The sequence below is a fragment of the Anas platyrhynchos genome, chromosome 1, assembly GCF_047663525.1.
Source record: "Anas platyrhynchos isolate ZD024472 breed Pekin duck chromosome 1, IASCAAS_PekinDuck_T2T, whole genome shotgun sequence".
Taxonomy (NCBI): Eukaryota; Metazoa; Chordata; class Aves; order Anseriformes; family Anatidae; genus Anas; species Anas platyrhynchos.
Window position 1 is genome coordinate 35,454,324 of NC_092587.1, and position 24,486 is coordinate 35,478,809.

At 41.3% G+C, this 24,486-nt stretch overlaps 1 protein-coding gene across 3 annotated transcripts; it reads left to right on the plus strand.

Annotated features, from left to right (window-relative positions):
* Window positions 1-1,294: 1,294 nt before the first annotated feature.
* RXYLT1 (ribitol xylosyltransferase 1) lies at window positions 1,295-12,028 on the plus strand. 3 transcript variants are annotated; one of them, XM_005020967.6, is made up of 6 exons: window positions 1,295-1,353; window positions 2,713-2,889; window positions 3,857-3,959; window positions 7,802-8,116; window positions 10,107-10,277; window positions 11,064-12,028. In XM_005020967.6, the coding sequence occupies exons 2-6, from the start codon at window positions 2,730-2,732 to the stop codon at window positions 11,479-11,481; spliced, it is 1,167 nt and encodes a 388-aa protein (XP_005021024.3). In that variant the 5' UTR covers window positions 1,295-1,353; window positions 2,713-2,729; the 3' UTR covers window positions 11,482-12,028. The 3 variants fall into 3 exon arrangements, with proteins under 3 accessions (XP_005021024.3, XP_027312230.3, XP_012956380.1); XM_027456429.3 differs by lacking the exon at window positions 1,295-1,353 and adding an exon at window positions 1,422-2,090; XM_013100926.4 differs by lacking the exons at window positions 1,295-1,353; window positions 2,713-2,889 and adding an exon at window positions 5,097-5,162 and having other exon boundaries at window positions 3,873-3,959.
* The last annotated feature ends 12,458 nt before the right edge of the window (window positions 12,029-24,486 follow it).

Here is a 24,486-nt window from a genome sequence, read left to right on the forward strand (position 1 = left end):
GGTAGTTCCTACTGGTTTTATGTTCCTGTAAGACTTATCACTCTATAGTCCCTGGACAAATCTCCCACTCTAAGATCCTTATTCCTCAGGCTTTCTGTTAACTCCACACACGCCTGTCCCCCATATATTCTTAACATTAAATATATTCTTAAGTCACAGTAGTTTCTGTATCATTTGAGTTTGCATTATAGGAAAGGCATCTACTAGTATTCAGTATAGACTAGTTCAGTATAGATTCAGTATGATTATATAGTTCAGGATATATATATTATTATTATATATACTACAATATATATATACACGTTATATATATATTATATATATTATATAGTTCAGTATAGATTCAGTATAGACTAATTCAGTCTATACTGAACTCGATGGATATTTTGCACAGGAGCCAAAGCTCTTTTTATGAAATTAATACATTTTTTACACTATTTAAAGCATTTTCCATCTTGTTCTGCCCATGAAATGAACAAATGCAACTTGGAAAATGTAAAATGAATTAATATAGGTAGGAAATATAAGATTAAAATTTTATGCTCAGGAAGTATATGCTGTTCCTTCTTGCAGCTATTTTCACTATATTTTCTGCATTTGATTTTCTTTCCAAGTGATCAAACATTGTCATCTACTCTGGGGGCTGTCTACTACAGTTGCTGTAAGACTGTTCTATGTCCTTCTTAACTCATTTCTATTGTTCTCTTCTTCCCTTTTGGTTCTACTGTTTAGCATACTTTTATTACTGTATTTTGAATTAAATTGTAAAGTCTTTGCACAAGGGTTTCCGATGAAGTTTTGCAGTTCAGCACATGAATCCAGTTACTGATAGTCTAAAAAACAGGCTGTAGTTAAAGCCGAAGATAGTTTAATATTCCATGCTTCTGGTCTTCCCGAAGTTTGTGACTATGCCACTTCACTGTGCATTCACGTAACACTAGGCAAGAGAAAAACTCAGTCATCATTTTGAAAGCATTTATCTAGTGCACTTATCCAATAAAATTACAAATCACTATAATCAAAGGAAAGTGACCATGATGCCTAAGAGGCAACGAGCCTACTGACCTTCACTTTGGCAACTGATTACCACCAGTCTTGATAAATGCATTATATGCAGGTTTTAAATGGGCAGAATTACCCAGGGTTAAATTCAGGGCTAGGAGCTGGGCTAGAAAAAAATAAGTCAAGCTGACACAAACCATAAGATCAGGATACCAGAATAAAGAAATCAGTGCTGCCACTGTTGGTCACCAGGGTGCGTTTCTAGTTCTGTGCGTGTGTAGGTCAGTACATTAAGACTTGGCAGCGGGCTGATTGTAAACCTGTCTCGGAAGGCCTGCTAAGACAGACCAGGTACATTTTGTTTGGGAGCAAGCAGAGGGTCCATTCAACAAGTTTTAGGTCAGAGTTCGAGCAAAGTTTAGTGTTTGTAAGGATAAATAAATAAATAAATAATAAAGGAAAAATGCCTAGATCCAAAACAGGCTGCGAGGCTGTATGTGGCGTTATAGCCCATGCTGTAGCAGATCGTGCTTAGGGTAGGTGAAGGGCACTGTGCTTCGGCTGTCATTAGGATCATGGTGTTAGAAAATGGCCTGGCAGTGGCTTGAGAGATATTGTAGCATCTAGCTTTAGAGGACTGATGCTTAGTCAAAAAAAAGATATATATATATATATCCTTCCTTTCGCATTTTGGCCTCCTGAAGCCCTCGTGGGGAGGCGCAGAGCGCACCGCAGCAGCTGCAGCGCCTCGCCTGTGGGGCAGCAGCCTTAGCCCGCGGGGCTCGGCCATGGCCCGGCCTCCCCGCCTGAGGAGCGGGGCGAGAGGACGGCGCCGGGACCCCTCGGGGCCGGCCGCGGAACCCGATGGCGGGGGGCGCCTCTGAACCTCCTCGCCAGGGGACGCAGCCCGGAGCCGCGGCCGCGGCCCCTCCCGCCGGGCGGGATGCGGGGCGCTCGCCGGCGGCTGTGCTCCGCCCTGCTGCTCGCCTACGGCCTCTTCTCGCTCTACGCGGCCTACACCGTCTTCCTCCGGCCCCGCCGCCCGGCCGCCCCCCGCCCGCCGCACAGGGACCGCCGCGGCCCGCGAGGTGAGAGTGGCGGCCGCCCCCACGCACCCCGCTCCTAGCCGCCCACCGCGGGCCTGCCCGGCACCAGCGGCACGGCCGCGGCCGGCATCGCTCCGACGGGGCCTGGGGGCGAACAACGGGCACGGCCCGGGGAGCCCGGGCAGCGCCGGGGGCTGAGGGCAGAGCGGGGCAGAGCCGTCCCCCCCCCTCCCCCGGGACTGCGCTGGCGGCCGCCATTTTGTTGGTGCCGCGGGCGGGGCGGGCGCCACCTTGGGAAGGGAAGGGAAGGGAAGGGAAGGGAAGGGAAGGGAAGGGAAGGGAAGGGAAGGGAAGGGAAGGGAAGGGAAAAATGAACCTATCTGGGAAGGACGTGCCCCAATTCTGCCATAAGACCCCTGTTTATCAAGCAGTTTGCACACTTCCTAATAAAAATCACATTTCATTTGTTTTTCTGTGTGTCAGCTCATTTAGCATGTATAGAGCTATGTCATCGACATAAACATATTTTAATTTTTTTTCCACATAAACTAAGTTATACTGACTAAGAGGGTATTTGGAATTCAGGACTGACCAGAAAAATTATAAATTTTCTACGTTTGTAAGCCCAGAGTTCTTATATAAATTCTCTTTTTGGATTTCCTAGATATAGATCATGTTTCTATGGGAAACGAAGAGTGGAATCCATGGGAAGCCGATGAGAAGAATGAACAGATTGCTTCTCAACAGAGATATGAAAATAACGTTAAGATGATAAAAAATGCAAGATCTCACCTAGAGCAAACCAGTCTTAGAGTGCAGATTTGGGGAAAAGCAGCAATTGGTAAGCAGATGTAATCTAGGCCTATGTAATCACAACTTCTGATAAATCACTTTGCCTTTTTTTCTTTAGTTGACTCTAATGTATGTATATGATTAAAATATGTGGACATCTATAAATGAAAAGTGTTAAAGAAATAGAAGCTAGTTATCAAAAATATCTTAATACCAATATAAGAGTAGTTAGGTGCCAGATTCTTTGTATCAGTTCTTTTGGGAGCTGTTTTTCATTTCTATCCAGGGAAAGTCACACAAATGGCAGAGTTAACTTTTTGAAGCCAGTGTAGTTTACAGAGCAACAGATAAACAGGCATCTTATTTGGTTAAAACAGAATAATTGTAACATTTACACTTTATGAACTAGAGCACTGTACAGTGAGAAATAAGGTAATTTGTGTACCATACAAGTATAATCACTGATGAACTTGAAAAATGTTCTGTTGTAGAAGATACTGAGAGACCTCTCTACATAAACTGGGGGCCAAGGTCCTCCTAAGGTTTTTAGCTACTGCTGAAGACATCTTGTTGTCTGTATAACAGCTTTTTCAGAAATGCGAAATTTCCAGCGTAAGTTGAACTTTTATGTAGTATTGTAGAACACGTTGGTATTCTGACATAAAATTTGGTGTATTTCACTATAGCTTAAGAGCAGTATGCTTGTCCTTAAAATGGAGATTAATATTTGTTAATTTTTAGGTGTTAACTGTACCAGAAAGAGATGCTAGCAGAAGTGATAGTGTGATATATCTTCATCTACTGATATTTTGACAGCCAAAGAATCTTTTAAAATGCCTTGATGTTTGAAAAATTCATCTTAATTACCAAGTCATACAGAAATTGGGGGGGGCAATGTCTGCATTATATAGGAAGCTTTGACATTTCTTAAGCAATTTTTTTTGTCTTGTTGGTAGTGTAGAGTAGGCAAGGTATGTGCATTCAAATTGACCATCATATCTTCATCATTTATGTAGGTCTTTACCTTTGGCAACATATTTTTGAAGGGCATCTTGAGCCAGCTGATGTGACTGCACCATGGAGAGAAGGAAGCCAAAAGGCAGGAAAAACATACTTCAGGTACTAGCTTTGTGAAGTTGACTTAATCTGTGCGAAATTTAGCTTTCCAATGCATAGTTTGTTAAAAAGCATGATAAGATGCACCGGTGCATTATTTTGTCTATCAGAGTTGCAATTATTTTAATATCAGTTGCAAGTGCTTTAATTTTGTAGTGTTTTGATAACAGAGAAGTATGCATACAATTTCTCCTTTAATATTACCGCAATAAATGGTTGCATTAATGGAAAAACATACTTGATAAAACCAATAAATTTTAGCCCAAATGCACTGCTATTAAAAATCAAAAGCTATGAAGCAATTTCATCAGCTCTTTTGCAAAGATCTGTGTATTTGAAAGAACTGTGGAAAAAAAATATGTATGGTGCTATTGCACTCTTGGTCATCTCCTTCATGGAGATCAAGAGATTTTTCCATTCACAGACTCAGAGAAAGAATACAATAATACCTTTTTTCAGTAGGGAGCAATGCCTGTAGTGTTTTGCTGGTGGGAAGAGATGCTTTTTTTTTTCCTAGATATAAAATCTCAAAAACAAAATAAATCCTTGACATTCTATCATATACATTGTCTTCTTGGCATGCACACAAGGATATTTTTCAAGACCTTGCCTTTTATGTTAATAAGAAATAATTTGCTGCATGTAACTGAGACCATCACTTGACTGATTATGGATATTTTCTCTCTGGTCTGCCTGTTTCAGATGAATAATAACCTTACATGGTCTGTGTATGTGTATCTCTCAAAGGAAGACTTTCATACTAGCATATGAGTATCTTCTTGTTATATTTAGAGGTATTGGGGATAATAGCCTTTAACTTCAACTTGAACATAAAATCCTATGAAAATACAAAGTTTATATCAGGTACCAATATAGCAGCAGTTAATATTTGACAGGCTAGTAAGATTTTTTTTATGAAAATTACAGAAAATATGTAAATATAACTGTGATTTTAATGATTGGGATTTTGAAATAAAATAGTTGAAGTTCTACTTTTTAGTCAAATTGGAAATGATAATCTTTAGCTTTTTGTGACGACAAATTAGTATGATTTTGGCTGCTCGGTCATAAAAATATTTTCTGGAATTGTTGACTTCTTTATTGTCTGGCTGAGGTAAATTATCTCCATTTGATTACTAGATGAGGCTAGAGGGAGCTAGCTGAGGTGACATATTTGGAGAATATGTGCTGCTGTGCAGTTTTGTGGTAAGTCTAATGATTGTTAAAACATAGAGCTCACATGAATGTTTTTAAAGAACATCAGATCAGAAGACACAGAAATGCCAAAATAGCACTTGAACACACTTGCATGAATAAGCCCAATGCATATCTTTATGGTGGAAAATGCACGTTCTGATGGCTTTTAGGTTTTTACTCAGGAAGTTGCCTAAAGGATAGTGAAAGTATCAACTTCTACATGAACTTCAGGGACATTTACATAACAACACAGGTGAAGAAGGAGCTGCTGAGCTGTGATTTTTAGTGATGTGTTGGCATGTTCCTTCAAGAAGTAGGAAGAGTTTATCAGCTTCGTTGGCCTGAAGCGATTCACATCCTTCTCTCACTTGTCATCCAGGAGGATGTTTGTAGAGAAGGTGTCAAACTTATCATTAAGTAAAAGCATTCCTAAATGTTTGTTCTGTTGAGAGTCACACCCCTCTCTATTTTAACGTTCAGAACTTCTTTCCCCCAGGCCCTGATAAACTTGGTTGATTGTTCAACAGTTTTCTTCTTCCCCATTCTCCTGTCCTCTTTATGCAAACCACAGCCATTCGTTGCAGGTACCTGAATGAAAGCATATTTGTCAACAAAATCAATGAGCAAAGACTTCTTTACCTGCCATATGATTTCCCAAAGGATAGCTTGTGGCAATTTAGTTTCCTTTAGTAGTTATTTGTACTACTTCTCTCAGAGTTGTTCTCTTGATTTTCTTGTTTTTAAGTAATTCCTTTATTTCATATCAAGTATCCATGCTGGATATATTTGGCATGTTTTCTTCTGGTATGGTGTTAATTGTATTGCTGTTTCAGAGAGGCTGTCTGACTATCACCTTTGGAACCAGGTTCATAGGGGTTCTAAGACTAGCAAGGAAAAACAAGGACTTCGTAGGAAGCAAGTAATTTATTGAGTAAAAAATGTCATCTCCATATATCACCAGATACAGTCTATACAGAATCACAGAGTATGCCGAGTTGGGAGGGATCCACAAGGATCATCGAGTCCAACTCCTGGCAACCCAAAAAATTCAGACCATGTGACTGAGTGCACAGTCCAAACGCTTCTTAAACTCCAACAGGCTTGGTGCAGTGACTACTTCCCTGGGAATAGTGAGACTCTCCTAGTGCTACTGCACGTCTTAATTTAGTAGCTTCTGCAATCCCCCTTACATTTCCCAGTCCCTGTTGTATTCTAACTGGGAGTTAATATCACAACCTTAGTATGATGTTTCTGTACTACAGTATGGGATTTTCAGTGTTCCCCCTCCAGTGCAGTTTCATGCTGCTAAGCTTCACGTTTTCCTACACACCGACCATTGCTTCCCCACCTCTTCATCCTGTTACTCCTGTGAAGTTCGTAGCCTTACAGCACTGTGTCCATAGACAAAACCCATTTCCCCCAGGTCTCTTTACAAGGTGATCATCAAGGCAACTTCATATCCCACCCGCTATTTTAGGCATTTTGATGTTCTCTCTTGCGAATCTCAGTGATGAGGATGTCACTGTCCTTGTGCCCTACAAAGTCTTTTGTCACTGTATGTTTGGATTCAAGTATTGACCTGATTTACATTTGATCTGTTAAAAGTCTTAATTCCAAATCGTGTGTCTCCCGAATCTTGGCTCCAAGATGTGCCGCTCCCACTGAGGCAGCACCATGACAGCCTAACTCAGGTTTAGAACATGCTTGCTGAAGGTCAGTCTGTTCCAGGTATCCTCACTGGAGTAGTTTGTATGGCTTTTGATGTGAATTTTCTTCCTACAAAACACATTTGAACTGAAACTAGCTGTTTAGTCTCAGCATTTCAAGTTCATTCTCAATTAAAATTCTCTTATTCTAAATTAAGTATAGCTGGTAGTTGAAAAAAAATATAGTAATGCTGAAGACCTAGAGAGCTAACACTTCATTGATTCCTGAGGAGAACAAAAACTTTTTTTTGTTTGTTTTTTCTCCTCCACTCTTTCCTGAGGTGTGTAATCACTAATCCTTTGAGTTCAGTCAATAGTCTGTTAAAACAGCAGTTAACTGAAGAGCAAGAGCTGACAAACACTGGTTTGCTTAGTGGCAGTTCATAAAAGGCTGTTCATGTACTTGTACTTCAGGTACTTTTAAATTATCAGTGATGTAATGATTTTGCTACATGATTGAAATGCCCTTTGTTATATTTATTGTTTCATATATATTTATTTTTATATTGTGATAGATCACAATGTGCAATTTTATACTTACAATGTTTGTGCTACAAACTCAAAACCTGAAATTTGACCTGGGTCATACAAGCATCATAAGTTTACCTTTAGGTACCTACCTCTCATGTTACAGATTTTACAGAATATCAGATGATGCAGTCTGTTTTTTGGTTACCTTACCATAACCAAAATTTCAGAGAAAAATCAAACATCAGACCAGCCAGCTGTTCCTCACAAAGACACATTTAAGTAAAGGCAACTTTATTTCTGTGTTATAGCTGTAGTTAAGAACAGAAATGGTTACAGATGCATAGGTATTTCATGGTGTGTTGTATTTAGTTTATTGAAGAAAAAAATCTTTGGAGTGTTGTAAGGATGATGAGGATTAAGGTCAATAATTTGTCTTAAGGATGTTTACTGTTTGTATTTCGGTTTTCACAGCTTCATCACTGGTCCATCTGTAGTTCCTGGCTACTTCTCAGTTGAAGCTGAAAATGTTGTGCTAGTTCTGAATGGAAGAGAAAAAGCAAAGATCGCTTACGCCACTCAGTGGTTGCATTACGCACAAACATTAATCCAGACTCACAAGATACAGCATGTAGCTGTTGTGCTGCTTGGAAATGAGCAGTGCAACAACGAATGGATTCAACCATACCTGAAAAGACACGGAGGATTTGTAAATCTGCTCTTTGTAACATATGACTACGCATTGGTAAATGAAGAAGATATTTTCCAGTGGCCTTTAGGAGTAGCCACGTAAGTGCTGTAGACACAAATTATAATTGAAACTTAATTGTTATGTGTGAGGTGTGGACAATACATCTGAATGTTACTGCTAGTTCCCAAAACGATTATAGTAAGTAAATTGTAGAACTTGGTCCTGGTAATGCTTTTCTAAATGAAGCATTGGAATCTTTGGAAATTACATTTAACAATTAAAACAATAACATAGAAAAAGAAGGCTAGGATTTAGGGAGCTTTAAAAAAAAAAAAAAAAAAAAAAGGAACCTGTGTCCAGTGGGGTTTTCAGTTTGATTATTTCTACTTCAGTAGATTTGCCCTTGAGATTTATTGTAACTGCTGATGTAATACGTGCGTGAGGATTTAAAAGATATTTATGACACAAGGATTTAAAAGGTATTTATGTAAAAAGGTTCCAACTACTGCTTGTTTTGGACAGGAAAGCAGTGGTACTGGCAGTACTGTTTTTTAACCCCTGTTTTGGCTCTCAAATGGAAATTGGATGGCTCCCATTTGGGATTAGTACACTCCAGTATCACAGTAGCGTAAACTGGCTTAAGTGCTTACTCACAAAACCTTTTTGTTATACTTAAGTGCTCAGACTGTTTATCTGGAGTAAATACCTGTTTGGTTCAGTTAGATGTACTCCTTCCTGTTTACTCCATATTAACAGAGTTAATACTATTGTAGCTACTTACTGTAGTAATAAAAGAAGAAAAGAATTCAGGATTGTTTTCATAACTCGTCTTGTATTTGAATTTAGTATCTATACTGAGACAGTCTGCAAATTGTATGGAGTAAATTCAGGTGCGAAGCTGGATGGGGTAAGATAGATCGGGTATCAGAATGGGGCTTTGCATCCCTTTTACACCAACAGTTGCAGAAATTGTTGTTAAAGTTATGTAAATGGGACAGATTTTCCAAGGGAAGAGGGAAAAGAAAGATGTAGGAAGCTGCAAAAATACTTGGAACGAAAAAAACGGTTCTCTGAGAGCAGGTAAATTAACATTCATCAGGTAGGAGAAGAAGTAGGAAACGGCTGTTCGTAAAAAATCTGGGATGGTCAGGAAAGTGAGTGTCTGTTCAGAACTATTAATGACAATTAAGAAATTGCTATGAAAGAAAATAGAGACCACCTCTAAAAGCACTAAAGAGTTGGTATCAGGGTATATTTTTTCTTCAAATAACAGGAAAGTAAAGAACAGTGATCCCTCTAAAATAATGACATTGGAAGGAATCTCTATCTTAATTTGAGAATGTTAAGGGGCAGAAAAAAAGGACTCCTTACCATTCATCTGTTCCAGACAAAAATATAAAATTAACTTTATTTAATGAAAAAGTTAGTGCCAGCCCTTTTGCTGAAGCAGTTTTTCAGCTGACCAAAATTCCTGACATAAGATTTGAAAAACCAGTCAAAAAAAAAAATAATGAAAATGAGTATAAAAAGATAGCATATAGCTCACATTGGATCCCAGGATTTTGCACTGGTTTTGTTGAGTCCTAAAAGCAAGGTTGAATAGCTTGTACAGCAAGCTGTTTAGTAGCCAAAGATTAATGAATGCAACCAAGTCACAGTGACATTTTTCCTTTGAGAGGTTACCAGTGTGTTTTCAGCTGATGAACATGCCCAGAGGGTCAGGTAACTGATGCTTCAACTCCATAATTGTCTTTATCCTGGCCTCTTCAGTCAAAACCAGTGGTTGCATCCAGAACAGAGGATTTCAGAAAAGCGTGTCTCTGAGTGATGTTTGTAGCATGCATATGTAATTTCTTTGATGTCAAGACAGTAGTCTTCAGAGACATTTGAGAAGAGAGTGGTTGGGACAGAAGGAATGAAGATCAACTTTTTGGACAGGACTTGCACTGCTTTGCTTATAGATGTAGATTGGTAACAAACAGGTGTTTTTAGTCTTGGAATCTTCTATGGTAAACATGAAATAGCGCAAACTGTATTTTCTCTTGACATAAAACATGTCATTATCTAATGTGTACGTTGTTTTTACAGCTACAGAAATTTTCCGGTTGTAGAACCCAGCTGGTCAATGCTACACGATCCAAGGTCGTATCTATGTAATTTCTTAGGAACAGTTTATAAGAACTCTTCGAGGGAAACTCTAATGGAAATCCTGAAGCAGGATGGACTTGATAAGCTTTGCTGGATTGCAGCCAGAGAACAGTAAGACTCTGATTTACTTCACAAAAATACTCCGACATTTTTGCTTAGTTCATTATTAACAATCCTTTCTTGAATTAAAAAAAAACACAGTGCAAATAAAGGTATCCAGTCATCCTTTGTATAAGACTTCATATTACAACCTTTCTATTTCAATATTTTAAAGTAGATTTTTAAATGCCTCCAAAGATCTATGTATACTACATAGAAAGACCGTCTGTCTTTTTTTTTCCTTACATACATTTGATTATGATAGGAGAAGAAATACTTGTCTTGCACCTTGTATGTCTTAATATCTTACTAGAAGAAAAAGGCAGCTATATTTTGCTGTGTTCTATGCAAGGATGATTTAATCTGAATGATATTACTCTTCATGGCTCAATAGGTAGAGCAGATGTCTTGAGTAACAGGAATAGGGTTCTGATAGTTTTTCTTAATTTTGCCAAGCAATGCCTGTAAAATGATTGATAGTAGGCACAGCAGTGCTTAGGAAAACCTGTACTACCCTGATGAAGAGTCTCAGGAGATGAGTAGTGTCTGGCATAAACCCTTACCTCACAGACATTTCTGAGGTACTCCAGGCAGACTGATGGTTAACAGATTGTTTAACATTCTAGAGCAGAAGGATGTAAAAAGCGAGCCTCTACTGATTTGAAGTATTTAAGACCAAAAAAATTCATTGGGAAGTCCATCAAGTGTTTCCTTGTATGTCTCGTCCCTGTATATCTCTACCTTTCATTGTAATGTGCGTGGGGAAAACATTAATGTTCAACCCCTTTACTTTCCTAGGTGGCAGCCTCAAGAAACAAATGAAAGTTTCAAAAACTATCAGGATGCCTTGCTGCAGAGTGATCTGACATTGAGCCCAGTGGGAATAAATACAGAATGCTATAGGATTTACGAAGCTTGTTCGTATGGATCCCTGCCTGTTATAGAAGATGTAATGACACCTGGTGATTGCGGAAATTCATCAATGTACCACAGTGCTCCATTACAATTATTAAAAACCATGGGGGCTCCATTTATCTTTATTAAAAACTGGAAAGAGCTTCCTGCTATTCTAGAAAAAGAAAAAAAAATGAGCTTACAGGAAAAGATTCAAAGGAGAAAAAAGCTTATAGAATGGTATCAAAACTTCAAAGCATGGATGAGACAGAAATTCATTAATACTTTGGAAAATTCATTTCTGCCCAGTGATAAAGGATAAATTTCCCTTTTGAAAATCTAGAATAGATTGAAAGTTTAATTTCCATTAACCTTCCGAGGAAGCTTTTATTCAAAAAAAAAAAAAAAAGAAACCTCACAAGGCAGGTGCATTCCTTTTGAAGTCAACAGAGTTGGGCTAGCTTAGCCAGGAGCTATGTTTGGCCCTCCATCCGTAACAATTTCCAGAGAGAATGTTAATATAGAGGGATGGTAGCCTGTAAGGGTGGCAACAACTTTATGACTGTTTTTACAATTTCTGTGCTGGTGTGTAATGTGGTAAATTTCTTTAGGAAAATATCTTTGAGCATGTGAACTTGTTAAAAATCCAACATGAGAACAAGGGTTGGTTTTGAGGAAAAGATAAGAAGGAAAGCTGTATTGTACAGAATAATGTATTATGAATGCTGAAAATTACCAGGTTTAACACAATCAGTAAGGTATCTCCTGGTAAGTGTTGGTTTTGAAAATGTGAACTCTACTTGATTGACATGTTTCATTTCCAAGAAAGTGGACATAAAGCTAATTAAACACTGTGGAATAAAAATGTATATTTCAAGGTAAAAACAGAATTCTTTCTTAGAAATATTACCTCACAATGTATTTCCCCTTTAATTTCAGATATCAAAATATCTTTCATTTCCGTGTAGATTTAAGACATACCTTTACGAAGCTCTGCTGAGGGAGCAGTCATTGCCTGCAGTTACAGCTGCACATCCTGAGCACTTGGCCTTCAACATGAACCCGCATGTGGCTTATCTGATTTCTAAAAATCTGCTGAAACCTATCAGCTCCAAAAGATGACAGAAATGCAATACTGCGTGTTTATGACAGTTTTCATTAAATGTAGTGAAAGGGATCTGTTATTGTTCTTGTACATGAGAAATGAGTGCGTGCTATTATCTTCTGTGTGTTTGGCTGAGCTGCTTTTCCTGCATACACAACATTGGCACACCAAAAGTGGTGTAGCAGCCAGTTCTGTCTTTGAAAGTCAGTATGCCATATGGGTTCATTCTCATGTAGGAATCTAAAAGCCAGTGTGACTGTTCTGCTAAGTGATATTAATTAGTGTAAAAATCCTATCTAGTTCTGGAATATGTATCATACAAGAGCACTTCATTAGTGTTTTTTTCAATTTTCTTGCATCTTTTCTGTTAAAACATATAAAAGCACTGGGTTTTAGTTCACTAACAGCAAATGATACACACAGTGGCTGTTCCAGATCTGCAGTAAGGTATGGCTCAGAGCACATAGATTTTTAGGATCTTGCATTCCCAATGCAGTTAATAGACAAAGAGATGTTCTCAGAAGACAAATAAGTTAAATTCAAATAAGCTAAGATGCATGTCTAAGATACAATGGGTGGGGGATAGTCACAGGAAATCTATCTGAAGCATCATGCAATTGCAATACAATGCAAATGTATTCCATTCTGCTGAAGCTGGAAGCACAGCTATTACACTTCAGCACGCAGCTGATGAACCTTGCTTGGAGGAGGAGCTTGCTGGATCAAATTTAGAAGAAATTTCCATACTGAGGATCTAAAGTCGCCATCTGCACAGTTGCACATGGCATTAAGAGGGTTAGAGGAAGCTTGGTGCTCTGCAGTAGTGAAGTGTCATTGCTGTAATTTCCCTCTACTAGAATCTTTCTCCATAAGCTACAGAATGTGGAGCAGTGATCTAGAACAGTGTTTTTCAATATGTAACAGGCACTCCTGAAGGATTAAAGTGGACTTAAATAAAATAAAAAAACAGCTCTCTATCTAGTCAGCCTAGATTTTCATCTAGGGCTGGTAACTCCTATAAATCTGGTGGTGCACAAGGTAAAGTTTGAGAAGCAGCTCAGTGTGTTAGTCACCAGTAGTGCTATTCATGTGTTCATTTATAAGTAAACATGTGAGATTATTTCTGAACTTGTGCAGCTATTATATCTTAAGGGAGAACAATAGGTGCATTAGAGTTTTATCAGAATTTCACACCACAGCTACTTGCCTGTTCTTGAAGTTGAAAGAGGAATGATTCACATTTTATCTATGTTTAGCCAAAATCTTGACACTTCAAATTCACCTGCTTCAGTCCAACAGGAATTAGTGCTAGATTTTCCTTGTGTTCTATTTGTAATGCTAAGGGAGCAAAGAGAACAAACCTTCTGCAAGACAGAGGAAGGTTCTTAACACATCAAACAGGTGCTAGTGTTTACTTTTCCCTTATTCCACTACCTGATTTGTGAGGGAGATTTTAGTTCTGTTTTTACTTTCTAATCTTTTCTTGGAAAAATTGTCAAATTTGCACTCTGTTTGGATTCTTCTCACTTCTCTCTTTCCTTACCCCATAGCCTCAGTTGCTTCATCTCCACCAGCTCCAAGCACTTTGCTCCATTATAGCAGCCCCGGGATCTTCTGCCTGTTTTGGGGCACTGCCCAGGGAGCGGGCAGGTGAGCAATACCCCTGGGTTTTGCGTGCCTGTGCTCATCATATCCAGTGCTGTCCGTGCAGGACATTGTGTGTTGTGCAAGTGGGAGCATTACAGATCTCAAAGTGGGAAGAGAGAGAGCTCACCTGGTTATAAGGACCAAAACCCCACTCCAAAGCATGGTTTTGCCCAGATGACGGGAAATTTGAAGAAGAAAGAGAAGCTAGTTTTGGTAGCTCTGGTATAATACCCAACGTGCCACAAATTGCAAAGGAAAATGAAGTCTGCACTAGGGTGGGAGGATAGAAAACAAGAATGAGAGAGAAGTAAGGCATAAGGGACCTTAGCAAACAATGTTTTGAAACTGGGGGAAGGAAGAGAGGGAGGGGTGCAAGAAATTGGAGATGAAGTCTCTTCAGTGGTAGAGGAAACTGGTTTAAAAGAAGGGAAGCACTTAAGCCATTGGAGAAAAAGTTTATCAGCTATAAGGTGTGTCCCGGTGGAAGTACGTGATATCTGCTGGTAGTGAGAAGTTAAAGAATCAATGTAGTTTAATACTGAGAGGAAAATTCATGCTTTGTTTTTGCAATTAGCCCTCTGGTTCAGGGGTGGGATGGTGAAGTAAGGCTTTACAGAGCGTGACCACACATCCCACCTGTCAGAGAGGCAGCACTGAGGAGAACCCAGCCTTTCTTGAACCAGGAATGCTGACTGTAACATCACGTGTTGTCTGATTGCCTTGCTATAAGAGGAACAGATCTAGTGTCTCACAATTTGCTCTACTTTTGTCTCCCTTACATGATTCTGAACCTGTTAGGAATGGCAGCGAACGCCATGGTGTGAGCAGGTTACAAGGCCAGCTCTAGAGCAATGTATTTCCAAAGAAACATTGCCAGCGTTTATCACTGTGGGTAGTCCTGTAGACAAGGCAGTACCTTGCAAAGGGTCAGGCTCTTGATTGTTTTATCACTCTTGGACACTAAAGCTGGTGTATATTCCAGTATCTATGCATTTCAGTATTGTCAGAAATTGTCTTTCAATGACTGGAAAGAACATCGCAAATGGAAGCTTTGAAGAAGCCTTTCTCACAGCAATTGTTCAGTATGAACTAGGGCCGCTATATGCTGGTATCAGCAGTCTCTCTTGGCCTACTGGCCTTACCAAAACACTTGCAAAACTACAAAGATAAAATCCTGTTACATCTTGGCAAACCTTCCATGTTAGTACTAACCTCCAAGCTGGGCAGACTCAGCAGCAGCTCCCATTCAACAGAGCCCTAAAATACTTCCAGGCATTCTTCCTACTGGGACGGGAGAAATGAAAGATGGTAGAACAAGATTGTGTTTATTTTGGCATGTCCTTGAAGGCTGATGACGGGAGAAGCAAAAGTATTTCAAATCCAAATCCAATTTGCTTCCAGGGAAATTGCTGCCATAAGGCATGTTGGGACTGCCATTTTCCAAGAGCTAAGAAAGAATCTAATGTTTACGTAGTGCTCCGAGCCCAATACAAAGGGTTTGATGAATCAGCCAAAAAAGTAAAGCTGACCTCATGGAAATGTGCCTGAAAGGATGACATACAGTTTACACTGGGTCCCAGGACTTTGTGTTGATTTTGTTGCTTTCTGAGTCCACAAAGATAAGTTAAACAGGCTGTACAATGAGCCCTCCTGGGATCGGTCCAAAAGTGGTGCTGTAAAAGCCGTGCTGTGCAGCAAAACCAACAGGAGTTCTGGGGTCTTGTTCTTTCTTCTCCTCCCAGAAGCTGATGCAGTCAGAGAATTGCATAGATTTAGTGTTAATCACCAGCCCATAAATCACCACTGCTAATCCTCCTGATAAGGAAACAGCTTGCAAAAGGTCATGCTACTGATTATCTTCGACACTGTAATTCTCTGGGTGGGTCAAATTTCAGGATTTCTTCGGTGTTTCCCAGACAATAAAAACCAGTACATGGGCAGGTATTTTTATCTTGCCAATATAAATACTTTTCTCATCATAACCACAAATTTGAGAACAGGGGACTGCTTGAATGTTAAAATGGTGACTCTAGTTTTAAAGAACTTAAAAGCTGAAAAGGCACTGGGGGTGAAACTCAAGGGCTGAAAGAAATGCTCGTCAACAATAGGTGAATACCTATGTGCATTTTTGATGCACAAAAGGGTAAGAGCAAAGTTTTTCAAAATAGGCTACATAGTAGTCTCCTGTGGTCTGGTCCTTCAGCGCGGCCAGTATTTTAAGTGTCTCTGATACATGATCCCATAAAGAGGCCTTGGCCTTCAGGGGAAACTGCTACACATTTTGAAAATCAAGAACCTTTTCAGATTTCTCTAGTTCAGTACCCAAAAGCCACTCCCCAGTTTTGAAGGGCCTGTCACACCACCAGGCATTTGTGTGGTAACACACCTTGCCTCCTGACGGGCTGATAGCTCTGTCATCACGCGCCTGGCTGTGCGCTTCTCTGAGCTCCCTGGGGACCTGAGTGCAGTTCAGCGAGTGCTGCCTTGCCAGCACACAAGATACTTACCTGGAGTAGCGTGTCCAGTTCTGGGCTCCCTGGTACAAAAAAGACAGGGATCTCCTGGAAAGAGTCCAGCAGAGAGCCACAAAGATGATACAGGGCCTGGAGCTTCTTCCCTGTGAGGTACGGCTGAGAGACCTGGGCTTGTTTCACCTGGAGAAGAGAAGACTGAGAGGGGATCTCATCAATGTTTACAAATATCTTAAGTGTGGGATATGGTGGGATTTGGCCAACCTTTTTTCAGTGGTTTGTGGGGACAGGACAAGGGGCAATGGCCACAAGATGGAGCACAGGAAGTTCTGCACCTGTGTGGAACATGCGAAAGAATTTCTTCACAGTGAGGGTGAGGGAGCACTGGCACAGGCTGCCCAGGGAGGTTGTGGAGTCTCCTTCTCTGGAGATACTCAAGGCCCATCTGGACGCCTACCTGGGCAACCTGCTCTAGGGAACCTGCTTTGGCAGGGGGGGTTGGACCCGATGATCTCTTGAGGTCTCTTCCAACCCCTACAATTCTGTGATTCTGTGATATTTCTGATCTGTTTTCCTACAGCACAGATGTGTTCAGAGAGGCAAGCTGTCCTAGCTCATGACTCACTCTCTCAGCCACTCTTCTCACCAGCCTCATCGCAGAAGGATAGTTTTAAGTAAATATCTTCAAATTGCTTCCTATTTGATATTCTGCACAGCCCAACCTGGCAATCCACACTCTGTGATTTTCAGGTGACATTCCATGATCTTCATTATTTTAAACCTTCAGGAATATGGAATATGCCATTTTTAGCTCGGGCTGCATTCTTAAAACAAACAGAACAGAACTGAGGCATTGAACACAGTTCCCATGAAATGTGTGTTTTCAAAACATGAGATGCAAAATAAATGCATCAAACAGAAATGAGTCATTCACTAAGATCCAGATGAGGACATGGCTCATTGAAATAATGCAAGTTGTGCAGGTGGCCACAAATAAAGGAAAATGAGTCTCTGAATGACTGAAATTAGCCCGATTCTTCCAAATGAAGTTATTCAAACGGCATAAATCTGTTAAATGCCATATATGAAGTTTGCTGTATCTAAGGAGTTTTGTTCAGGGCCCAAAATGCACGATTTCCACATAAGTGATTTCTTTTCTTCTTTTTTCTTTCTGCAACTTGAGTTCTTTCCTGAAGAATAACAGTAGTCCCTGGCCACGAGAGGAGATCATCTCAAGTAATATTTATGATGGGCGATGCAATGTTTTCCTCTGTGGCTGCTTATTTAAAAACATAGAATCATCGGGGCTGGAAAAGACCTTTAGGATCATGAAGTCCTGACCTACATGTAGTACATTTTAGTATTTGTGTGATCGTGGCACCTGACAACCCTCATCAGCAGGCAGGATACCACAGTGCTAGATGCTAACACACAAAATACTCTCAGAGGTGGGGCTCTCCAGGTTCAAGCCTTAGGGCAGGGCTGAGCAGAGCAGGGACAGTGCAGATTTTTTTCTGGGTGAAAAGGTGGGAATCATAAATAAATCTTGAAATTTTGTATGAGACATGAAAATAGTCCTATGTTGTAAACGACAGAGTAAACCATTTCTGCCTAAAGAGACACAAAAGACCCAAAGAAGGCTCCATGACAGCCTGTGTGGGGCTTTAGCACCAAACCAGGTTGATTTTCTCCTCTTTAATTTTTATTTTCTCATTCTCATACTGACTGTGTTTTCTGTTGAATGGCATCTCATCTAAATAACACGATGCTGGAAGCAGCCACTAAGACCTGCAGTATAAAAGTGGAAGCTGATAGTGGTGGTGGAAAATAGCAGCCCTGTTGGGACCTTGGTTGATGGTGAGGGGTTTTACAGGCGAAGCAGCACTCTATATGAATGTCCCATATTCAAGACAGGATTATTTCTCTGTTTAACAGCCTTTTGTTCATCAAAATGCATTAAACCATCCATATGTTACAAAAGTACCATTTCATTGAAATTTGGACTCTTACCATAGATGTAAGCAAAATTATTAACTGAACTAAACTTCAAGATAAAATGCATAGTCGTTTTTCATAGCCTCATTACTTTATTTGCTTATAAGTTAAATTAAGCAATTGTTACTAAAGGGGTAGCAGGAAGAGATTTCTTTATATCCTTAGATAAAAAGAATTGTATCAGAAAGTAAGCATTTTTTAGCAGTAGTCTGTTGTCTGCCACCACTGGGTACATGGAAAAGCAGGTAGTTTGATTTCAACACACTTTTAATTTCCTCAAACACAGCCCAGTCATCTTCAGCTCGTGGATTCTCTTTTTGAATCTCCTGGGGGAAACAGAAAATCAAGGACAGATGTGTTTCACCTAAGAGAGGTGGAAACATACTGATTAATTGCTGTAGGGATTTAGATTGTGCTTCACACTTCCTTCAAGTGCTAGCAGAAATTTAATACAGTCAGTGACATGCACTCTCTGGTATGCAGCCTTTAATTTCATATTCCTGTTGCTGGAGGGTTCACTTTATTCATTTAATAGCAATTTATCAATCTCTATCAATGCAGCCCCTTGATGATTGTACAGGGCATCATGATTGCTTTACCATGAAAAGTAAGTAGTCTTACTCAGCCTAAAACTGCAGACAATATACCAGCTGGTGAGTATACATGCAGGAATTTGCAAGTTATGCCATGTTGTACCAGTTTTCCTTCCTTCCCCTGTCTAATCAGACTGATTGTTTCTTCTTGTATGTCTCTCTTATTCTTTTTTTTTTTCCCTGTGCCCTATAAAATGAGCTGAACTGATTTTACCCAGCTGACCCTCTTTTCATGCTGTTATTTTCAGATTATAGCAAATTGCCTTCTATTTAGTAGAAATAACATTTCTTTGTCCCCATGGAGAAGCTCTAGCAGGTACCCAATCTCAGCACAGACGTAATTAGGATCTTGCCGAATTTCTGCCTTAGCAAAAGCTCTTACTGTTACACAGTGTGCTGTCCAAATATCTCTCTGTAGGATATTACGTCAGCTGAGAGCTTGATCTTAAACATTTATAGTCCAATGTTTAAGATTTTTGACTGTCAGTCTATGAAAAGTTCAGTGAAAAGGATCATGTTTCCAGGAGCAGAAGAGAGCTAACTTCAAGCGTCTCTTTGCTATCCATTTTAAAGCAAGGAATGCTCTTTGCTCCCTGAATAAGACTTCACCTCCAACTATAGATACCTACCTGCACAGATTGTGGTGTTTGACACCGGTGTCTTTGACATCGGCTCAGGAATTTCAAAGTCTGACTTCAGTTTCCCACAAGGTATGTTGCCTGGGGCCAAATCCACCAGAGGATTTTCACATCCAGTCTAAGACTTCAGGCAGCTCAATGCTGCCTAGACTAAACTGTCCAAAGGATTCATCCTTTGAACTCCTGTGAGACAGCCTGTGGTGCTTGGCTGCCTGGTGAACTGTGAAACACCACAAAGCGGCCCGTGAAATGGTTACTTCTTTTGTTCCTCAACTGCAATGCACATTGCCCACATGGATAAATGAAGAAGTTCCCACTGCTTCCAGTATTTGTGGTGGAAAACGTAACAGTTTTCTATCAGCAAAGCATTTACAAGCATAAAACACAGCTGTTTATATATATGTGTGTGTGTGTGTATATATACATATAAATTATCTAGGTGGTGAGTATTTAAGTACTCTTTTCTCCATTATCAAAGTACCATGAGGTAAGGTGGAGGACAGTCCCTCTCTCCCCTGTTCCCAGCAGCTGTGATTCCCCTTGATTGAAAGCCCGCTTTCAATTTTTTTTTTTTTTTTTTTTTTTTTTTCATTCCAAAGCTCCCACACTTCCACCAGTGGAAACCCTTCCAGTTCTGCTCCTCTAGCTCTGCCAGAGTCCCCCACTCAGGTCAGAGATGAGTGACTTCATGCGTTTCTCCAGCCAAATGCCTCTCCTCCAACTCTGCCTTCTCCTGTGTATTTCCCTCAGGGTTCATTACATGTCTGCAGCATGCCTAATGCACACCTTTTGCTCTGGATTCTTCAAAAAGAAAAGGTGAATGGTTTTGCTCTGAAAGCAGCACCTATGAAGGAGGGGATTGTACTTGTTCTTTCACGCCATCCATCATCTGGGGTGAGAGCACTCCCACAGCGTGTGACTTGGGCTTGGCTCCCTTCTCTGCTTGTGAAAACTTGAACCCACATGTTCCAGCTCCCGGATTAACAAATGCCTGTAGCATCAGCATAGAGCTGGCCTGTCTCTATTTTAAGTCATCCCACTCACCATGAAACCTTTCAGTATTCACAGGGATAGCAAATACGCATGATATGTGTTGTTGGTCACAGCTTTCCCCTTGAGGACAGGCATCCGGGGTTCCTGTCTCTGTTCTGGGTGTTCATGCACTTCACATGGAATAATCATGATGAGAGGATGACAGCCGCTGTATTTATATAGTGTAAAACACTGCAGAGCACAGCTGTAATGTTATGTCCCTCATACATCTAAACGCGGTGCTGTGTTCGCAGGCTTCTCAGAGGGTTCAAGGAAAGCAGCAGCACAGCGTGCGCTGCTGTTCCCCAGCGAGCATGGGTGCCACTGGCTCCTGTTCCTGCTGCACACCCCAGTGGCAATGTAAATAAGGAACCATTAGGCGAGGTTAAAAAACATTTGTTTATAAATATTATGGATAGAAATGGAGCTACAGGAGTACTGTGCCTGAGCGCGGGTATTCCTGAGTTTTAGCTCTCTCACCACAGCCCTCTCTCTGCCAGTTTTCCTGGATGTAGAGCTGCAATACTTCTCTCACTGCCCATGGAAGCAACTGTTGTGAAGCTGCATTTATCTCCTGGTGTTGGTTCAGTACGCTGCTGGATCAGACTGTTGTACAGATCTTTATAGACAATCCTTACGTTGGACAAGTACACATTTTTAAACTTTGGGAATTTGAGTGTACCTTGCTATCAATGTCTTATAAACTTCTGCTCTCATTTTATATTTTCTGATTGAGATTTCATGTATGGTTTACAAATGCATTAAAAATTAATTTTTTAAATCTATCAGTGCTATTCTGTTTAATACTTAAATCAAGCACTTAACTTGCTTCTATGCCTATAATCACCAAGACATTTCTGCTGAACTACCGCTCTCCCCCTTTTCCTCTGTTCCCTTTAATTAGAGTGTTTCAGCTATTGATTGAACCTCCTTCACGCAACATTGGATTGTTTTATCAAAGGATCATTGCCTTTCCCTGCTGAATTCACAACCAACCAGTAACACCCCACTCTCTGTTGTCTTGATTGCTCTGATCTTTCATTAGAGGAGGCTTTTCTCCTTCAGGGCCTCAGTTAATTTTGGTTCCTCTGTCTGCAAAGTCGTATCTCTCTCCCCCCGCCCCCAAACCATATATACTCATGGCTGTCCTTCTGCTTCCTTCTGCTACAAAAAGAGGTAACAGATGATGCTGAAGGAAGCCATTATTTTGATTCAGAGCTTCAGAATGAATATCCATCACTTTGATCGACCTAATCTCAGTACGACAACTGTAAATCTTTCAAATGGTTTGTTAACAATTTCTCAGCTGCTTAATGTAGCAAGCATAACATAACGTTCATGTGAAGGGTGTGTTAGATGGCAAAATGGAAACGGCCAACTGGTAACGACAGTTCACTAGGCAGAAAAGAGAAAGACAAATACACTCACTGTATATTTTATGAACTTGCAGCAATGCTTGACTAAGAAATATTCAAGTTGCTAAGAAATAAATAAAACTGCGCAAAAATAAATATGAAGTTTTCACCTTCACATTTTCTCATCTGTCACCCACAACCAAGTAGCAGTCTGAGTTTTGGTGACCTTATTCCTGGTGTAAATGTTCCTGTTTGTCTGATAATCTGAACTGCGGGGATGTATTTGAAAGTAAGTGTGACCACAAGAAGTCTGTGCTTGTTGCTGTACTTCTCCTTCTGCCCTCTCCTGCTTGCAGGCAGGTGCTGGTTCATATCTGCCAAAAAAACCATCCCTCCCTCTTCCATTGAAGTGCCCAAACTGAGCTGTAGAGCTGAGCAGGAAGCACCTGCTCCTGGTCCTGGGAAGGCCAAGCTGGTAAGTGCCCTAAGGTCATGCCAGGACTGCAAAATAGCTCTGAGAAGGCCTGCCAGGTCAGTTTGAGATCACAGGTGACTATGAAGCATCAGTGATGAGAGTACAGCAGGATCGTTTCATTTATCTGCCTTAAGGATGGATCAGCTGATTGCAGAACTGGGAACAAAGCTGTGAAAAGGTAGAACAACAAAATGCATTTGCAGAAGCTTCCTAGAGGCCCAGCAAGAGCCTCTCCTCGGCTTTCTTGTAGAAGCTAAAGACAGCGCCCCCAAATACCTTCCCTCTCAGAGCGTGGCTCCACAGACATACCTAGTGAAACATTACTGCAGAGACTGCCGTATTCACACAGCAGCATCCTCACAGCGTTGCCTAAGAAAAGAAACAACCTCCTGTTCCCCTCCTCCAAACACAAAGTAATTCAGATTTTCTTTCATTGCAAACGCAGTATTGAAGGACCTTCCTGGAGAAGCCCTTCTCCTCATCTCACTCCATTGAAGAAAAAGTGTTCCCAGCCAGTCTCACAGTCTTGATGTTTATATAAAGGTAACACTGTAAAACCACTTGGAGCATGAGCCAGCACTGACACCAAAGGATAAACTCCCCTGCCCACCCCCACCACCAGCCTGGCTGCTCTTTCCCTTCCAGGCCCTAGGGAGTCCTTTCTGCTCCTAGACTGATTCTTCAGGTGGATACACAGAGCTTGCCTGGGCTTTCTGACTCAAATAACATCATCAGTGTGGTGGTTTTACCCTGCTGGGTAAAACACAACCACGCTCTCACTCCCTCTACTCAAAGGGAAACGGGGAGAAAATCGGATGAAAAGGGCTCGAGGGTTGAAATAAGGATGTGGAGGTCACTCAACAATTACTGTCACAGACAAAACAGACTCAGCACAAGGAGGCTAATGCAATTTATTACCTGTTACTAACAAGCTAGAGCTGTGAGAAACTAAAAACAAACTAATAACACCTTTTCCCCATCCACCCTCTTCTACCTCCTCCCCCCAAGCAGTGCAGGGGAACAGGGAATGGGGGCTGCGGTCAGTCCCAAATGCTTCACCTCTGCCGCTCTTTCACGGTCCCTCTCTGCCCCTGCTCCACGTGGGGTCCCACCCACAGGATGCTGTCCTTCCTAAACTGAGCCTGCGGGGACTGCCCAAGGACAATATGGATCCTTCAATATTGGTTCATACCACGGGGTCCATCCCCCAGGAGCAAACTGCTCCAGCACGGGTCCCCCACGGGTGGGCGGCAGCTCCCCCCAGACCCTCTGCTCCTGTGTGGGCTCCTCTCCACGGGCTGCAGCTCCGGCCCGGGGCCTGCTCCTGCGGGGGCTCTCCATGGGCCACAGCCTCCTCCAGGCCACATCCACCTGCTCCACCGGGGGCTCCTCCACCCATGGGGGGGCTGCAGCGTGGAGATCTGCTCCGTGTGGGACCCATGGGCTGCAGGGGGACAGCCTGCTCCACCAGGGGCCTCTCCCTGCACAGCCCGCAGGGGAACTGCTGCTGCCTGCCTGGAGCACCTCCTGCCCTCCTGCTGCACTCACCTGGGGGCTGCAGGGCTGATTCTCGCTCCTCTCTCCCAGCTACTGTGACACAGCATTTTTTTTTCCCCTTTCTTATATCTGCTCTCACAGAAGCATGAACAACATCACTTATTGCCTTGGCTCTGGGCAGTGGTGGGTCCCTTTTGGAGCCGTCTGGAGCTGGTCCTTATCTAACATTAGTTTCTGGAATCTTCTCATATAGGCCACCCCTGCAGCCCTCCACTACCAAGCCCTTGCCACGTAAACCCAATACAAACATTTATAATTCCTTATAAAACATGCATCTTGGGCTACCATACATATACATCTATCTCATAAATATTGCAGTCATTTGTTTCTTCCCAGCGCCTTATGTTTCATCCATCATCCTACCCTGATGACCAGCAATTTCTGCTCAGTACAGCATGCCAGCATTCAAGGCAATGTAAAATAGCTGTCAGCAAAGGCAATAAGTTATTCTGTGTTTTT

Coding starts and splice junctions, on each gene's coding strand:
- RXYLT1 (XM_027456429.3), top strand. CDS start 1,946: ATGCGGGGCGCTCGCCGGCGGCTGTGCTCCGCCCTGCTGCTCGCCTAC. Junction 3,960..7,801: donor GCAGGAAAAACATACTTCAG/GTACTAGCTTTG, acceptor CGGTTTTCACAG/CTTCATCACTGGTCCATCTG. Junction 10,278..11,063: donor TGGATTGCAGCCAGAGAACA/GTAAGACTCTGA, acceptor TTACTTTCCTAG/GTGGCAGCCTCAAGAAACAA.